This window comes from Rhinatrema bivittatum, chromosome 2 (assembly GCF_901001135.1).
Source record: "Rhinatrema bivittatum chromosome 2, aRhiBiv1.1, whole genome shotgun sequence".
Classification (NCBI taxonomy): Eukaryota; Metazoa; Chordata; class Amphibia; order Gymnophiona; family Rhinatrematidae; genus Rhinatrema; species Rhinatrema bivittatum.
The window spans coordinates 789343787-789359339 of NC_042616.1; the positions used below are offsets into that span (position 1 = coordinate 789343787).

The 15553-nt window shown below is 43.3% G+C and overlaps 1 protein-coding gene across 1 annotated transcript in view; it reads right to left on the reverse strand.

The window, feature by feature from the left end:
- COL22A1 (collagen type XXII alpha 1 chain) overlaps window positions 1–15553 on the reverse strand; it is a 791008-nt gene that overhangs the window by 21310 nt on the left and 754145 nt on the right. The window contains exons 58-60 of the mRNA XM_029592071.1: window positions 14393–14428; window positions 8431–8475; window positions 8127–8306 (exon numbers count right to left, since the gene is read on the reverse strand). Coding sequence (XP_029447931.1) covers window positions 8127–8306; window positions 8431–8475; window positions 14393–14428 — 261 coding nt within the window. The remainder of the gene's footprint in view (window positions 1–8126; window positions 8307–8430; window positions 8476–14392; window positions 14429–15553) is intronic.

Genomic DNA, 15553 nt, shown 5'->3' on the forward strand with positions numbered 1-15553 from the left:
GTACGATCCCATACCTTCCTGCTTGTTGACATATCACATTGTTACCTGGTTCTCTGTTTGGATCAGGACAACTTTGTTGGACAGCTGATCTCTGAAAGCCCATAGCACGTACCTGATCACCTGGAGGTCCAGGAAATGACAGCTTTCCTGAGCAAACCAGAGGCCTTGGGTGCGGAGCCCATCTACATGAACTCCCCCAGCCCAGAGTGGATGCATCTGTGGTTAGGACAATTTGTGTAGGAGGACTTCTGAAAGTGATCCCTCATTCCAGATTGGAAAGTACCCACCACCAGGACCAACAGTCCCGGAGAGATACAAACCTGGCGGCTCTGCGTGGCCTGGCGCCACTGCGACTGCAGGATCCATTGGCCTCTGCACATTTGTAAACGTGCCAAGGGTGTAATATGGATGGTTGCACCCATGCGGCCCAACAACCTCAACATGTGCTGCGCTATCACCTGCTGGCTCCCCTGGATCTCTGCCGCTAGGGACGCCAGGGTGGCAGCCCAGGAACAAGGCAGGAAGGCTTTTGCCTAAGCTGTGTCTAGCAGGGCTCCTATGAATTCCAATTGAGGTGACAGACTGAGATAAAACTTCAGATAGTTGAAGATGAACCCTAGTGACTCTAACACCCAGATGGTCAAGCTCATGGATCGAACGGACCCTGCCTGAGATGTGCTCCTGTCCAGCCAATCGTCCAGATAGGTGAAAGAAATGCATTCCCAGACTGCGGAGGTACACTGCCACCACAGCCTTGCATTAACATAGGAATATAAAAAATTGCCATACTGGGTCACTAAGTAGATCCCATTTTGTGAAGACACGCGGGGCTGACATTAGCCCAAACAGCAACACTCTGTACTGGAAGTGCTGTTTCCTCACCACAAATCAGAGATACTTCCTGTGACTTGGGAAGATCTCAACATGGGTATACGTGTCCTTTAGATCCAGGGAGCATAGCCAGATCCCACTTTGAAGAAGGGGGATCAAGGTGCCGAGGGAAACCTTTGTGAACTTTTCTTTTTTTAGAAATGTGCTCAAGGTCCTTAGGTCTAGGATGGGATGGAGTCCTCCCATTCTCTTTGGAATCAGGAAATACCTGGAATAGAATCCCAGTCCTCTCTCTGCCTTGGTGGAACAAGCTTGACTGCCCTAGCCATTAAGAGGGTGGAGAGCTCCACAAGTAGTATTTCCTGATGGACTACCGGCCCCCAAAATGGGCACAGAGGGTAATTTGGCAGGATACCCAATAGGTTTAATCGGTACCCCTGACGAATGATGGATAGAACCCACTGGTCCAAGGTTATACTGGGCCACAGGTTTGCAAAGAACCGTAGCCTGCCTCTGACCGGGGGATCCAAAGTCATGGGTTCAAGCAACTGGTTTATGCTTCCTCCGATCCAGTCAAAACCTTGACCCAGGAGTTGACTGAGGTGCCGGCTGGAGCTTGGGAGCTCTCTGCTGCCTGGAGCGACTGCAGGAGCTTACATGCTGCTGATGGGAGTGAGAAGGCAGAAGATAGTACGTCCTCTGGTGATAGAAAGACTTCCTCTGCCCCTGGATGAGGAGGACGGGTCTGGAGTGCCAGCGGAGAGCTGATGGAAGATTTCATGGAGGTCTTGCAACTGGCCCACTATGTCTCTCACCCTATCTCCAAAGAGATTCTACCCAGTACACGGCATATCAGTGATCCGCTCCTGAACCTCTGGACAAAGATCTGAGGCTCACAAGTATGCTATTCTGCGGGTGCTGATTCCCACTGCAGAGGCCCTTGCTGCAATTTCGAAAACACTGTAGGTCGCCCGGACCTTGTGTTTTCCGCACTCAAGGCCCTTTTGCACCAGCGACTGGAGGGACTCCTGCTGCTGCTGAGGCAGCTGCTCGGCTAGCTCCTGCATCTGCTTCTAGGGGTCCTGTGAGTATTGGCTCATGTGGAGCTGGTTGGAGGCAATGCTGATTGGAGGATTGGACCCATTCCTCGGCGTCTCTGGGGACACCAAGGAATGGGTCCAAGTGCACTTGGCCCTCTTGATGGTGGATTTGACAACTACCAATTGGTGGGGGAGCTGACACTTATCGAATCCTGTAGCCTTATGGATGAGGTAGACCCTGTCCACATTCCTGTTAACAGAAAGTACTGTGAGGGGGTATTCCCATATCCTAATCAGCAGCTCCTTAAGGATATCATGCACTTCCTTAGGAGGCTCCACAAACTGGAGGATCTCCAGCATCGTGTGCCTGGCTCTTTCAATAACTGAAATGGAATGGCTTCTGCCATTACCCGCACAAAACCTAGAAAGGATAAGTCCTCCAGTGAGGACCTCCTTCAATCTTCTGGAGGAGAATGTTCTGAGGGGATCCACTGAACCCTCAGAGGAGAACTCTGTAGTATTATACCCCCAGGGATCATAGGCGCCCTCATCCTCACTGTAATCGACAGGGGACAAGGCCCTGGATGGTCGGTCTTTGTCCAGATGTACAGTCATCAACAAACCTGGTGTAGGCCCCAGCAAAGCTGGATAGGAGGCAGCAGGCCGTGGCACTTCTGCCGGCCTAGGCAGATCTTCCTCCTCAGAGGAACCGGCAATGACTACTGCAAAGGTCAGGGAAAGCATAGGGGCCCCACCGAGGATTGATGGCCTCCCGGGAACAGACACCAGTCGGGTTGGTAACGCTCCAATGAGCACATTGAGCTGTTCCAGCAGCGGATCCAAAGCAGACAGGACTGTGTCCATACCATAAGATGGATGGCCTGCATTGCTCGCACCACTGCTAGCTGGATGCATTGCTCCAGCTCCTCCTTGAAAGTTGCCAAAGCCAACACTGACAGGGAGGAAGAAGGGGTGGCCAGATCTTCCTCGGATCCTCGAGATGGATTGGTGACTGGAGACCGTAACGAACCCGTGGCATCTAAGGAGGATGGGTGCTCCTCGCCGTGGGGTCACTTCATGGTCATCATGGCATGAGCTGGAACATCCCTGTACCCAGCACCATGCATCAAAAGTGACCGGTGCCAATGCTTCCTTGGATTCCTTCAGTGCAGAGGAAGAAGATGAGGAACCTGATCTCCCCGACCTGGTGGAGACCTAGCATGGCCTGTCCCTGGCGCCCTATCTGCCGGCAGCATCGATGGAACTGACTGTGGTAAACTGTGAGGTTTGGGTGGACCCTTGGACACTGTGGCAGCTGACTACGCCCAAGGGGGGAAGTCCCTTGAGGGGCCACAGGTCAGGCTTAGCTCAGGACACACAAACACAGAGTTTGATCTTTTATTAGACTGTGTAAGGAAGCCACCAGAGGTGGCAGTAGTGAGCAGCTGGAATAGCCCGGCAGGGATGGTATCCCTTAGGTGCTGGAACAGCGACTCCTCCGGTAGCAGTGCTGTAGTGGAAAGAACTGAGAGAATGAGTACAGTGGAGAATATACAAGACCCCAGTATGAAGATCCCCAGGGTAGGGAGAACAGACCCTCGAGGAGCGAGTATCTGAACCCTGAGAGCTGAGAGGCTTGCAGATGATGTACTCATGCAGCGGTTCAATGGAGATGGCACTGGGGCTGGAACGGAGGCAGGCCCTCGAGAAGCGAGTGCCTGGTTCCTGGGAACAGCTGAGGTGAAGATGGTAGTACTGACTGATGTTGAAGTTTAGCAAATTCTTCCAGGCAGAAGAGAAGGTAGGAGTAGGCAGCGAGTCAGGGAACATGGGCCCTCAAGGAGCAAGTACCGGTTTCCTTATAGTGACCTGGAAAGCAAGTGAGGCCCCCGAGGAGTGGGTACCCCGTTAGCGTTAGAGAGTCCAATAGAAATTGGAGAGGTAGGGTAGGTGGGTACGGATAGCGAATCCCATCCGTAGGATTCCCGTAGGATTACCCCCTTGCTAACTCAAAGGCTAGCAAACATTGTAGGCTTTAAGTATCTGGGCATCATGATGACATCATGGGGGACGCCCCGGAGGTTCGCGCCAATTAGGAAATAAGAAGAAGGGCTGCGCGGCGTGCGCGCCCTATGGTACAAACGGAGCATGGCGGAAGGCAGCTCCCAAGCCGGTCCGGGGACGCCGGAGACGATGGCAGGCAGACGCCACGGTAGCCAGGCATCCATCCGCAGCATGAGGAGGAGCAAACAAAGAGAGGTAGGCGGAGTGAAGCTGTCGAAAAGGGACGGTTGCAACACTGACGGTCCCGCCAGTGTTGATGGCATGGTGTCAAGTGGTAGGGCTTCAAGGTCCATCAGTGCCAACACCGCCAATGCCGAAGTCGATGGTTCAGACTTCCCCAAACTGAAGAGTTTCTCCATCTTGTCAAGTTGGGTGCGATGTCCCTTCGAGGTCATTTGGGCACACTTGCGACAAACCTAGATGTCATGTGATGCCCCCAGGCAGAGGACACATACATCATGGGGATGCGTGATAAACATGGCCCTCGGGCATTGGGGGCATCGATGAAAACCAGTTGTGGCCATGACCGAAGCAAATAAAGAGGAATGCAAAAGAAGGAGTTCACCTTAAATATTTGAAGGTTATCAAAGAAAGCCAATAACGAAATACTTAAGGAAATTACAACACAATCTTAACTGGGGAGTTTACTTTATAATTGAGAACCATTTGCAACTCTTTAAGGGGTTACTAACACCAAGCTTTCATCCTTAGTTCTGTCAGTTATAAATTTTGTCAGTTGTGAAGGTTGGAAAAAACAGTACCTAACGTTTTGATAGAATACCCAACATTTGCAGGGAAACCTTAATTTAAACAAGGCTCCCATCTGCAAGAGTTTTGGTCTCATTAACAGGAATTGCTTTGTTCTTATTTGTGTTTCTTTAGTAACGTCTGGAAAAATCCTCACATTTAATTGACAGAATTTCTCTTTGATATTTCTAAAGTATAACCTTAAAACCCAATCTCTATCTGTAGTTAACAGAAAAGAAATAATCATTGTGGCCGGTTGAGCCTCCCCCAAGTTAGATGATTCTAGTATTTCTGATACATTCAAAGGGGAAATCTCTTGAAAATCCTGATATTTTTCTACTTCTTTCTTCCACAAGGGAAGATAGTAAACTTGCTTCAGTGGAGGCATAGCCTGCTGAGGAATTTAAAAAAATTCCAAAGCAAATTTGTTCCACATTTCTTTCGCGGAAATAGCTGGTATCTTAGGAAAGTTTACCAGTCTCAAATTTTTATTATGGATCCGATTTTCCATTTTTCTTATAACATACTGATTTTCTTTTATTAACATTTCATTCTGTTCAGTCAATTGCTTTATATCTGCCTTAGTTGACTCAATAGCCTGATCTCTTTTGACATCATCAAGTATTACCTTATTAACTTTAGTATCAACACTTTCTATTCTTTTTGCTAAGGGCTTCAATGATGAAGTAAATTTTTTATTTATTATTACTGAAGTAGATGAACTCCTTCTTTTCAGGACTTTGGAAATTATGGATAAGAATTTCATGAGATTATTATAAATCTATGTTTGTAAGAAAATTCCTGGAAACCATATGATATAACATATCAAGGACTCCTTGATTATGTAAATTGAAAATTGATAAATTAAAAATTAAAAAAAAAAAGAGGAATGCAAATCAACAATGATGGCGGTGGGCAATGATGACCGGTGAGCACAGAGGCATCGCCAACTCGAGAGAGATCAAAGCAAAGGAAAACTTACCCAAAATGCTGAGAAACCTAGCTGAGGTGGCTATGGGAGGGACCAAGAAGGACCTGGTGTTGATGGAATGCAAAAAACCTGAAGAAAAATCAGGGAAAAAAGTTTTCCACGAGTTTTAATGAAGAAAAAAAAAAAAGCCAAGAGCTCACTCACACCGCGATACAAAAAGCTCCACAGAAAAAAACAGACTGAAGAGGACCCTGCTTGGACATGTGGTATAGGGCATGCTGGGTATGGAAACTTTGACAGATGTTTTCCATGCTGGACTCCATCTGATGAAGTCACCCCATATGTGAGGACTACCATCCTGCTTGTTCTTAGAGAACTGTATTTTTGACATGCTGCCCTGAGGGCTTTGGGGCTGAAGGTTATGATTGGGATCCTTCCTAATCTAAAAATAGTAATTGAAAAGTGAGGATTCATTAATTTTGTTGTTTCATGCTGGACTGTGTCCATCCATCTACTGCAAATTTCACCTATAGCTATCCTATCTACATTTGGATGTGCAAATAAAATTTGTTTTGGAACCAAAAACTGGTATGGACATTGGACTTTTTCAAAATTTGGGTAAGTCTTCCCCTGGGCCTCCCAGAGATATCTCTGGTCCCCAGTTGTTGATATCTGGTGGACCCTGACTATTCCGGGGTGGCAGCAAGGCAAAAGACCCCTTCCGCAGCCCCTGAAGGTGACGCCATAAAAAAACACCGGGTGAGTTGATGCCCAATGGTCACCGTGAGGTGAAGAGTTGGGAATCAACTGCAAGTTGGGAGAAAAGGCCGAAAAAGAGGCAGCACAAACATGAAGGGAGAACAAAAATACTCGAGAATACGGAGGAAAAACGTGGAAAGAGAAGAGCTCCACGGACCACGAGGCAAATGCACCATGGAAAAGAAGAGACTAAAGGGGGACCTTGCATGGACTTGCGGATAGTAGCAGGCTGGGCATGCTCAGTCTGCTGGTCAAAGCTTCTAGAAATGTTGACAAAGGTTTTCTGAGCTGGGCACCATTGGATTATGTCACCCACATGTGAGGATACTATTCTGCTTGTCCTAGGAGAACTATTCTTTCGGTGAGTGATTCTATGTCTGACCACTTTGTTTCAGAGTGATTTGTTCAAACTATTTATTTTTCCCCAACACTATTTAGCTTCTTTCATTTCTTGTTACAGCTTTCCCTCATTATAATAATCAAATTTTATTGTAGCGAACTACTGGAGGATTAAAAGAAGCTCAAAGATACGAAGGCTGAGAAGATAGCTCAGGCCTGGTTTGCACAGCCATACAAAAATCTAAAACCAGAAATGAATGAAGGACTTTTCCTATTAGCCAGATTTACAGGAGAAATGGCTTAACACTCACTCATGCCTAGCTTAGATAGTAATATGATTATGCTAATTTTTAGGTGCTCTTTACAATATGTATATTGTAGAATGTCTTATGTGTCTGATAGTTTGTCCATCTGTTTTGTTTTTCAACTGTGCATGTGCAGTAACTTATTTAGCTTACTTTCAGGCCGATTCAGTAAAAACGCGGGAGAGCGGACGAACGCCCGCTCTCCCAGCGCGTGTACCGGCCACTTGCTGGTGCACGCGATTCAGTATGTAAATTAGGTGGCGCAGTAGAAACTGGCAAAAGGAGGCACTAGGAACACTAGCGCGTCCCTAGCGCCTCCTTTTGACTCGGAGCGGCGGCTGTCAGCGGATTTGACAGCCAACGCTCAATTTTGCTGGCGTCGATTCTCGAGCCCGCTGACAGCCACGGGCTCGGAAACCGGATGCCGGCAAAATTGAGCATCCGGTTTTCGGCCCGACAGCTGCCGGCCCATTTAAAATTTCTTTCTTTCTTTCTTTTTTTTACTTTTTTTTACTCTTCGGGACCTCCGACTTAATATCGCCATGATATTAAGTCGGAGGGTGCACAGAAAAGCAGTTTTTACTGCTTTTCTGTGCACTTTCCCGGTGCCGGCAGAAACTAGCGCCTACCTTTGGGTAGGCGCTAATTTCTTAAAGTAAAATGTGCGGCTTGGCTGCACATTTTACTTACTGTATCGCACGGGCATACCTAATAGGGCCATCAACATGCATTTGCATGTTGAGGGCGCTATTAGGTGCCGCGGGTTGGACGCGCTTCTTCCGCCCCTTACTGAATAAGAGGTAAGGGAAAATGCGCGTCAAAGGGCAGGTTAACAGTGCGCTCCATTGGAGCGCACTGTACTGTATTGGCCTGTTTGAGAATTATGTATGCAAGTTGAAAGTTAGGCTTGCAACTCTGAGAATTTCTGAAAAAGGACATGGACACAGATTTGGAAATTAACACTCAATTTAAAGAACATCTTTGGATATTTTGTGTGTGCCACGAGGTACATCTTTCCAATCTTGTTATGTTCTGTGCAGTATGTCACCTCACGATGTTTTGGACTATTCATGTGGAAATACTTTAAAACCTCACTGCTGGCATTCTTACCCGTGGCCCGGTTAGCCCTGGTTGTCCCGGTAGGCCTGGAGATCCAACCTGTCCTCTGTCTCCTGGAGGTCCATGAGGACCCATCAATCCAGTGTGTCCTTTATGACCAGGTATTCCAGGAGCACCAACCTGGCCCTTCTCTCCCTGTGGTCCTTTGTCACCTTGAAGACCAGGATTTCCCTATTTAATCAAACCAACATATCAAAACACAGAAACATCCTTAGCAAAAATTCTAAAACAAAAAGGTATGATATAGTTCTAGATGATATTGTTTTCCTATATAGTATAATATTATAAACCATACCCGTTCTCCTTTGGCACCCTGTTCACCCAGGATCCCTGGTGTACCCTGTAATTAAATACACAAATAAACAATTATGGACAAAAGTCATTGCCTTCGTGTCAACTCTGAATCTGGAGTAAACTAAATTCTCTGGTGAAACAGGACATTGAATCTGAATTGAAAATTTGAAATGTTATAATATTGACCTCACCTTTTAAACAGTATAACCAGAATGGGCAAGAATCACACAGGAGATTCACCTGAACCTTATCTGATGTAGTTATATCCAGTAATCAGCACTATCACAAGTTATTTTGAACTAGAAGAGTGATTCTCAATCTCACCGTTCAGGACCACCTTTACGAATCTGGTTTCATAATATCCACAATGAATATGCAAGAAACATATTTGCAGACAGAAGAGGCAGTACATATAACTATCTCATGTTAACCAAATTAGCCAGGCAGTCTTTGTGAAAAAACACTGATTTAGAACACTACATCATTGATATTGTTGATACTTTACTACAACTGATATCTTGCTCTAATGACCTAGATCCTTTCAAAGACATACAATCAATAGTCAAAAACTAGATGTGATACCTCTATAGATAGCAATGATTAGAACAGTACAATGAATAGAACAGAAGGTGGCAAATCAAAATTGTCTTCAGTGTGCAATCACCTTTTGTGGCATACTCTAGAGTCTAAATACTCTAAACTAGGCAGGCAGATGTGTATGAGTACATCCTGGCAATACAACTGCTTTAAATGGAGCAGTTCATAGAGGGTCCATGACCTTTGACAAACTGGCTAAATATTCCCTCAGAAATCTGCAGTATTTCTAATAATTTTTTAATTTATAGATTTTTTTAAAATGTTTAGACTGCCTTTCCAAATGATGCTGAAGGTGGCTTCCAGCACTATTCATATTTCAGGTACAATAAATCCCTTCCCCAGACATTTTACAATATAAGTAAGTATATCTGAGACAATGGGAGATAGCGTGTCTTGCCCAAAGTCATAAGGAGTATCAGTGGTGAAAGCAGATTTAAACCTTGATATACCCTAGTTCTCAACCCACTGCTTTAACCACTAAGTCACTACTTCTCTACTCCTGCCCATATTCCTGTATTTACTTTGCAACTTTGGCTATAAAACAGACTTAATATTGTTAAAAATGAATGGCATAGTTTATATAATGAACTACACTAAGAAGATCAGGTATCCAATTATTGCTAACATTTAAACTTATTGCAAAGCTGTACTGCTGTATGAGTCCTGGACTAAATTGGATTTGCAAGGGGTGTCATCATAGTGTCTCGTACTATAAGCATCAGTGTCCTCACAGATCCTGGATGTGAGGTCAGAGATAATAGGAGTACATGGCATTCACTGTGAGATGGTCTTGCTTGAGAGTGTGTTTCAACAATTTTTTTACAGAAAGAAAATGGCATTTGTCCTCCCCTTTCCTCCACATTCCACTATGGAAAATGCAAGAATAATGACCTTTTTTTTTCTTTTCCTTTCAAAGAACTTTTATTCATTTCAAATTTTACTTTCCTTTTAATAGATCTGAACACATAATTTTGAATGATTTTTTTTTTCTTTCTTTTTGGTTCATGCTTGGTATGTAAAATCTTATATCTAAGTCCTAGGAACACTAGGAACATTATGTGATTTGTCTGTCTCACTTTGTTCTATGGATTACCCGAAGTTCAGCTGGGAACTCCATAAATTTCTTTGGAAATGCAGCATGTTGTGTACGTAGTGAACCCCGGTATACAACATCTCTTACAGCAAAATGGGTTTTTGTATCTGCGTGTTAATGTTGTGTATAGGAGTTCACTATCAAGTACATTTTTAAAACCCGCGTGCGGAAATCCCGGGAGATGTGTGAGTGGCTGGGCCGAGCGCATTTTCAAAACGGCTCGGCCATGCGCATATCCGTTGGTACACGTGGAAGAGCTGGAGTTTTGAAAATGGGCAGGTCGAGGGCCGGCCAGGACAATGTGCGCAAAAAAAATTAGCTGAGTTAGGGTGGGTTTAGGGGTCAGAGAGGAGAGGGGAAAAGGGAGGAAGGATAGGTAGGGGGTTAGGGAAGTTCCCTCCCAGGTCGCTCTTTTATTGAAGCAGTCTGGGAGCGGACTGGGAAGGAAATGGGCGCCGTGTCACGTGCATTTCAAAATCCCCCCACCTGCACGCGCACGTCGATACAAAATCAGGCACACATATGCGCACGCCCGCAGCTTTAAAAATGTACCCCTATATACACAGCATGCAATTCAAAAGAAAGTTATGGAGTGCAAAGCTGAACTTAGTTTCATTAAAAAAAAAAATAAAAATCACATCTCGGCCTGTCCCCTGCCTCCCTCCCATCCGAGTTGCAAAGGCCCTATGGGGCCGAACTGGCCACCTCCTCCCCAAAACAGCCCATTTCATGTTTAAAATAAAATTATCAGGCCGTTGCTAGGCAGCTCTATGGTAGTAGCCTAGCAACGGCAGAAGCGCTAGCAGAAGCACCAGCTCCCGATCCTGGTAGGAGAGTACTAAGGGGGGGCAGAGAAGGGAAAGGATTGGGGTGGGCCTTGGGGGGGGGGTACCTGGAGCCCGTGAGAAAAACTGAAAAAATAAAAGGGAAAGTGGGAGCAGGGGGTGGGAGAGGGGGGACTCCGGGACCCAATAATTTTATTTTAAACATGAAATGGGCTATTTTGGGGAGGAGGTGGCCAGTTTGGCCCCTTAGGGCCTTTGCAACTCAGGTGGGAGGGCGGTAGGAATCAGGCCACGATGTGAGGTTTTTTGTTTTGTTTTTTAATTGGAATATAACTTAACTGGCTATATTCTTTTGAATATAGCTGGTTAAGTCTAAAGTTTTACAGCCATCCATCGCTGAATAACTTTATACATAATTGGCGATATTCAAAAGAATATCCGGTTATGTTTAAAGTTATCTGGCTATGGTTATACAGATAACTTTAATTGGGGATATTCAGTAGGACATTTCTCCCACTGAATATCCAGAATAAGTTGTCTGGCTAACTTTAGCCAGATAATTTGTCCATTAAACTGCCTACTGAATATTGGCCTCCTACTTTTTATCTCTATATATAATTATATTTTTGCCTTTCTAAACTTAAAGACTGAATTCATTTCATACAGACAATTAACAAAGCAATCAGCTTCCGTTACAGATGTATCCTGTAAGAAAGGAATGCATTTCCTGCTCAGAAGTTATAAGCAAAAGCAGGAAACTGAAGTGGAGGGGTGGAATGGGTCAGTAAGATCAATCTGAGTTTAACTACTCCAGATAGCACACAAAAAATATATTATAGCAGGGTAAGGCTTGCCAGCATGGAATGAGCGGGGATCTGATATCTATACAAGAATTTAGCACAGGATGGGAAGATGTCCAAAGAAGTAATTGCAGATATAAAACTGTGGACCTTTTATTAAACACACCAGAATTACCAATTAAGGTCTTGCCATACAATCAGATTTGAAATGAACTCTAGCCAATTGATTACAACTTGCTGACATTTCAGAGTGTCCTTCTGATTGTCATAAGGCTCAGTTATACCTAATGAGGTATCTGAAAGGCTAATTAATCAGATGTCTGTGAACTGGCTAACTAACGAAAGAGGCCTAGCACCAGATATCAGCCACTGCCTACGATGAGTGCATGCAAAACCATAAGCACAGAAGTCTCAACCAAGAAGATCACAATGGACAACAGGAAGTGCTGGGTGCACAAGACATCGCAGAGTCCACTGGCAACAACGTGGCATGCTCTGGTAAAGACCAATTTATCCAGACTTCTGAAGCAGCTAATCTTCAGGAAATAGAAATTTTAAATATTTATTTATTTTAAAGTTTTTTTATACCGACATTCAAATAAATATCACATCGGTTTACAGAGAGCAGTTTTAAATCAGCAACATATAAAAATAGGGGTGTTAACTTTGGGTAACAACTTTAAGTGGTAAGCTTTGTTAAAAATAGGAATTCGCCCAAATTTTATTAAGTGATAGCCGTAGCCGGTGGAGTTACTAGAAAAGATGGGGCCACATAGCCTATAATTTGTTTGTACATAATTACAGAACCTGGGAGGTTTTGCTACTTAGTCAATTCACTTATGGCACTGTTCTGCACACGACATCTGTGGCGTTGACTGCACAGACATTATTAAGATAATTTTGTTTTTTCATATACAAGGTTGCACACTTCTACACATTTTAAAATAGACAGGTATATTCAATTTTTGTTTGCAGTCGATATTTCACCGTTCTCTGCGGACTTAGAGCACTATTTTTTGCTTTTAATGTATCCATTTTTATCATTTCAGTTTTAATCCTTTCATTTTTAGGATTTGTTTTTTCAATTGTTTTATTTGATATTTTTATTTTTTATGCTTTTATTTTATTCCTATTTTTACCTTATTTTAACTATACGGTTCTCCATAATTTATTTGTATCTACGTTCATAGTTTGTACACACTCAATTTTAACACCAAGTTGTCTTTTTTAGAATCATTTTCAGTATTTTGTGATGGTATCACATTGGAGTTAATTTATCCAAAATAAGCTATCAATACAGTTATCTTTGTTATAACTTTATATCCTTTTCCATAATCTATGGTTTCCTATTGATATTTACATCCATTGTGCTGAGACACACATATGCATACATATTGAAAATTCAAAAACCATGCAATACAGATGTAAGCCAGTGTGTTCATTTAGCGATGTTAGCATATTTAGTCATTTATTCACATATATGTCTGTACGTTCCAATTTACATGTTGTCATATTGAATGTATTTAATTTCTATACAAGTGAGTTACAGTTTTTACACATATCTATGTTAATTTGTCTTTTATATATGTGTGTTTTGATTTTAATTTTATTTTGTTTATAATAGCCCCTGAGGCAGCTCATATGTGGGCGAAATTTGGCCAGAGTCGGGCAAGTTCAAATAAAGAATCCTTTGTTATACCGATCCTTTTGTTTTTTCGCTATCCAGCTTCTGTTATGTTCAGTGACATTATTAGCTTTACTTGTTGTACTGGAATAATTACACTGGAAAATGATTAAAAATTCAACTTTATATTTTGTTCATTATCAGGAAAAATCTGCTAATAAAATTGAGTGCATTCTTATCTGTCTGTGTCTAATAGTGTGTTTACACTATCTGCACATAACTTTACACGCATAGTGGCACTATATGCATAACTTTACATGCAGATAAGGTAAGCAATTTTCTGAGACCTCATTTCCATCGTAAAACATTGTTTTATATGTGGGAATGACTATGAATATTGTCCACCAAGTCAACAGTATTAATTGACAACCCATATAAGAAATCAGCCGTTTCCAGTTGTGTGTGGCTCATGAAATGCAGTAAGAAATTTTATGAAACATGATAGTCACTAGTGAATTAGTCTGAATTCCAGCAGCAGAACCAATATTGGTAACATCACTATTAGCAGAAATCCTGTATCCTCCAGAGAGTGGAGAACCCCCATGCAGTAATCCTGCGGCATCCTAGGGGGAGGGAGGGTCCTTTTACAGTTATAGAGTTGCTATATTGGAGGAGTCCAGTTGCTGTAAATGCTCTGTGCCATCCCGAGTACTTGTGAAACTCATGGGCTGGCACTTCCTGGTCATGATGAGAGAGATCAGCAAAGTCAGGAAGTGCTGGCTACAAAATCTGAAAATGCTTGTCAGGCAGCACAGAGGGTTTACAGTGGCCAGGAATGGGGCATCAAGTGGAGTGGCATGTGGGGGCCAATGTCTGCCAGGAGCCAAAGAGTACCAACCTGTATTCTGCAGCATCTTTACTAACTGAATCATGCAGAAGAGGATGCCCTACTCTGGCTGTTACACATTGATCTCATTACTCACATGGCAGGATTGACAAGAAGATGTAAAATATATTTTTCACTATAAACAAAGCTGTCATGATAACAGATGCTTTACACTTGCCTCTTTGCCTTGGGATCCCTTCTCTCCTGGTTCTCCCTAAAAATACAACATATATAAGAATTAAGGAAACTAAGAACTATGAGCAATCAAATGAATATGCAAAATTCTTTTCCGTTTTTGGATCCTATTTTAATCCTGCTTTTGGCAAAGAATGCACAGTCTTCATGCCATGAAGGTGCAAAATATCTGAGCAGTACTTTCCTCCATTATGATAAGAGACTTGAACCATGAACTTAATCTGTCCGGTGCTTCAAGATCTCATTAGTTGATTTAAGCTGAAGGAATTTTGTCATAAATAATGTAACTGGGACAAGGTAAGATACAAAAGAAGATGTACTAACCACATCCTGAGACTCCCAACTGAAGAGCAACAGTGATTACTGCTCCCTCCTTAGGAAACCATACATGGGACCTTATTCAACAAAATACTTTTTTCCATGGGCACAGATAAGGAAAAGTCCTTTTTGATTAAGGCCTATTATTTGTATTATAGGATTAATACATGGGTGGGCATTCCAAGCATTCACATTCTATCAATGAAATTACAGATTAATGGGTAGACCATGTCACTAACTCCCAAAGCCAGAACTTTCAGGGGGGCAGAAGATAATATTTCAAGAACTCCCTCAATTCATCTCTGAAATATTTCAGTATTGACCACAGAATCCTGGGAAGATCTCTCTTGTGATCGCTTCACCTGGTCAAGTCTCTTCCATACTGAAACTGCAGTCTATGAGTGGAGGAGAAACGTCAAGGCAGTGCAAAGGTGTAAGCACGGCAAAGTTCACAATGGCAACATGTTTGCAAATGAGCAAGCAACTTGAATCGACATCTTCTGCCTACCGCATCACAGAATCAGTCACTCATGCATTCAAAGACATCAAAACAACAACTGATGTCATGGTTGTCTTTGAATTTGAAGGGCAAACAACAACCACTAGACACAGGAATACAGTACAAAAGCAATTCTTCTATCTTCTGATTTTACTGTGCTATTATTGTCCCATCACCTCATGTTACAAGATAAATTTTAAAAGCCCAGCGCGCTCATCGGTTGGGGGATGCACGCACAAGTTGGGCTGGTGCACACCGAATGAATTTTAAAAGTCAGGCAGATAAGCTCATATCTCCCACTGCATGCACGTCTGAAGAGTTTTCAAA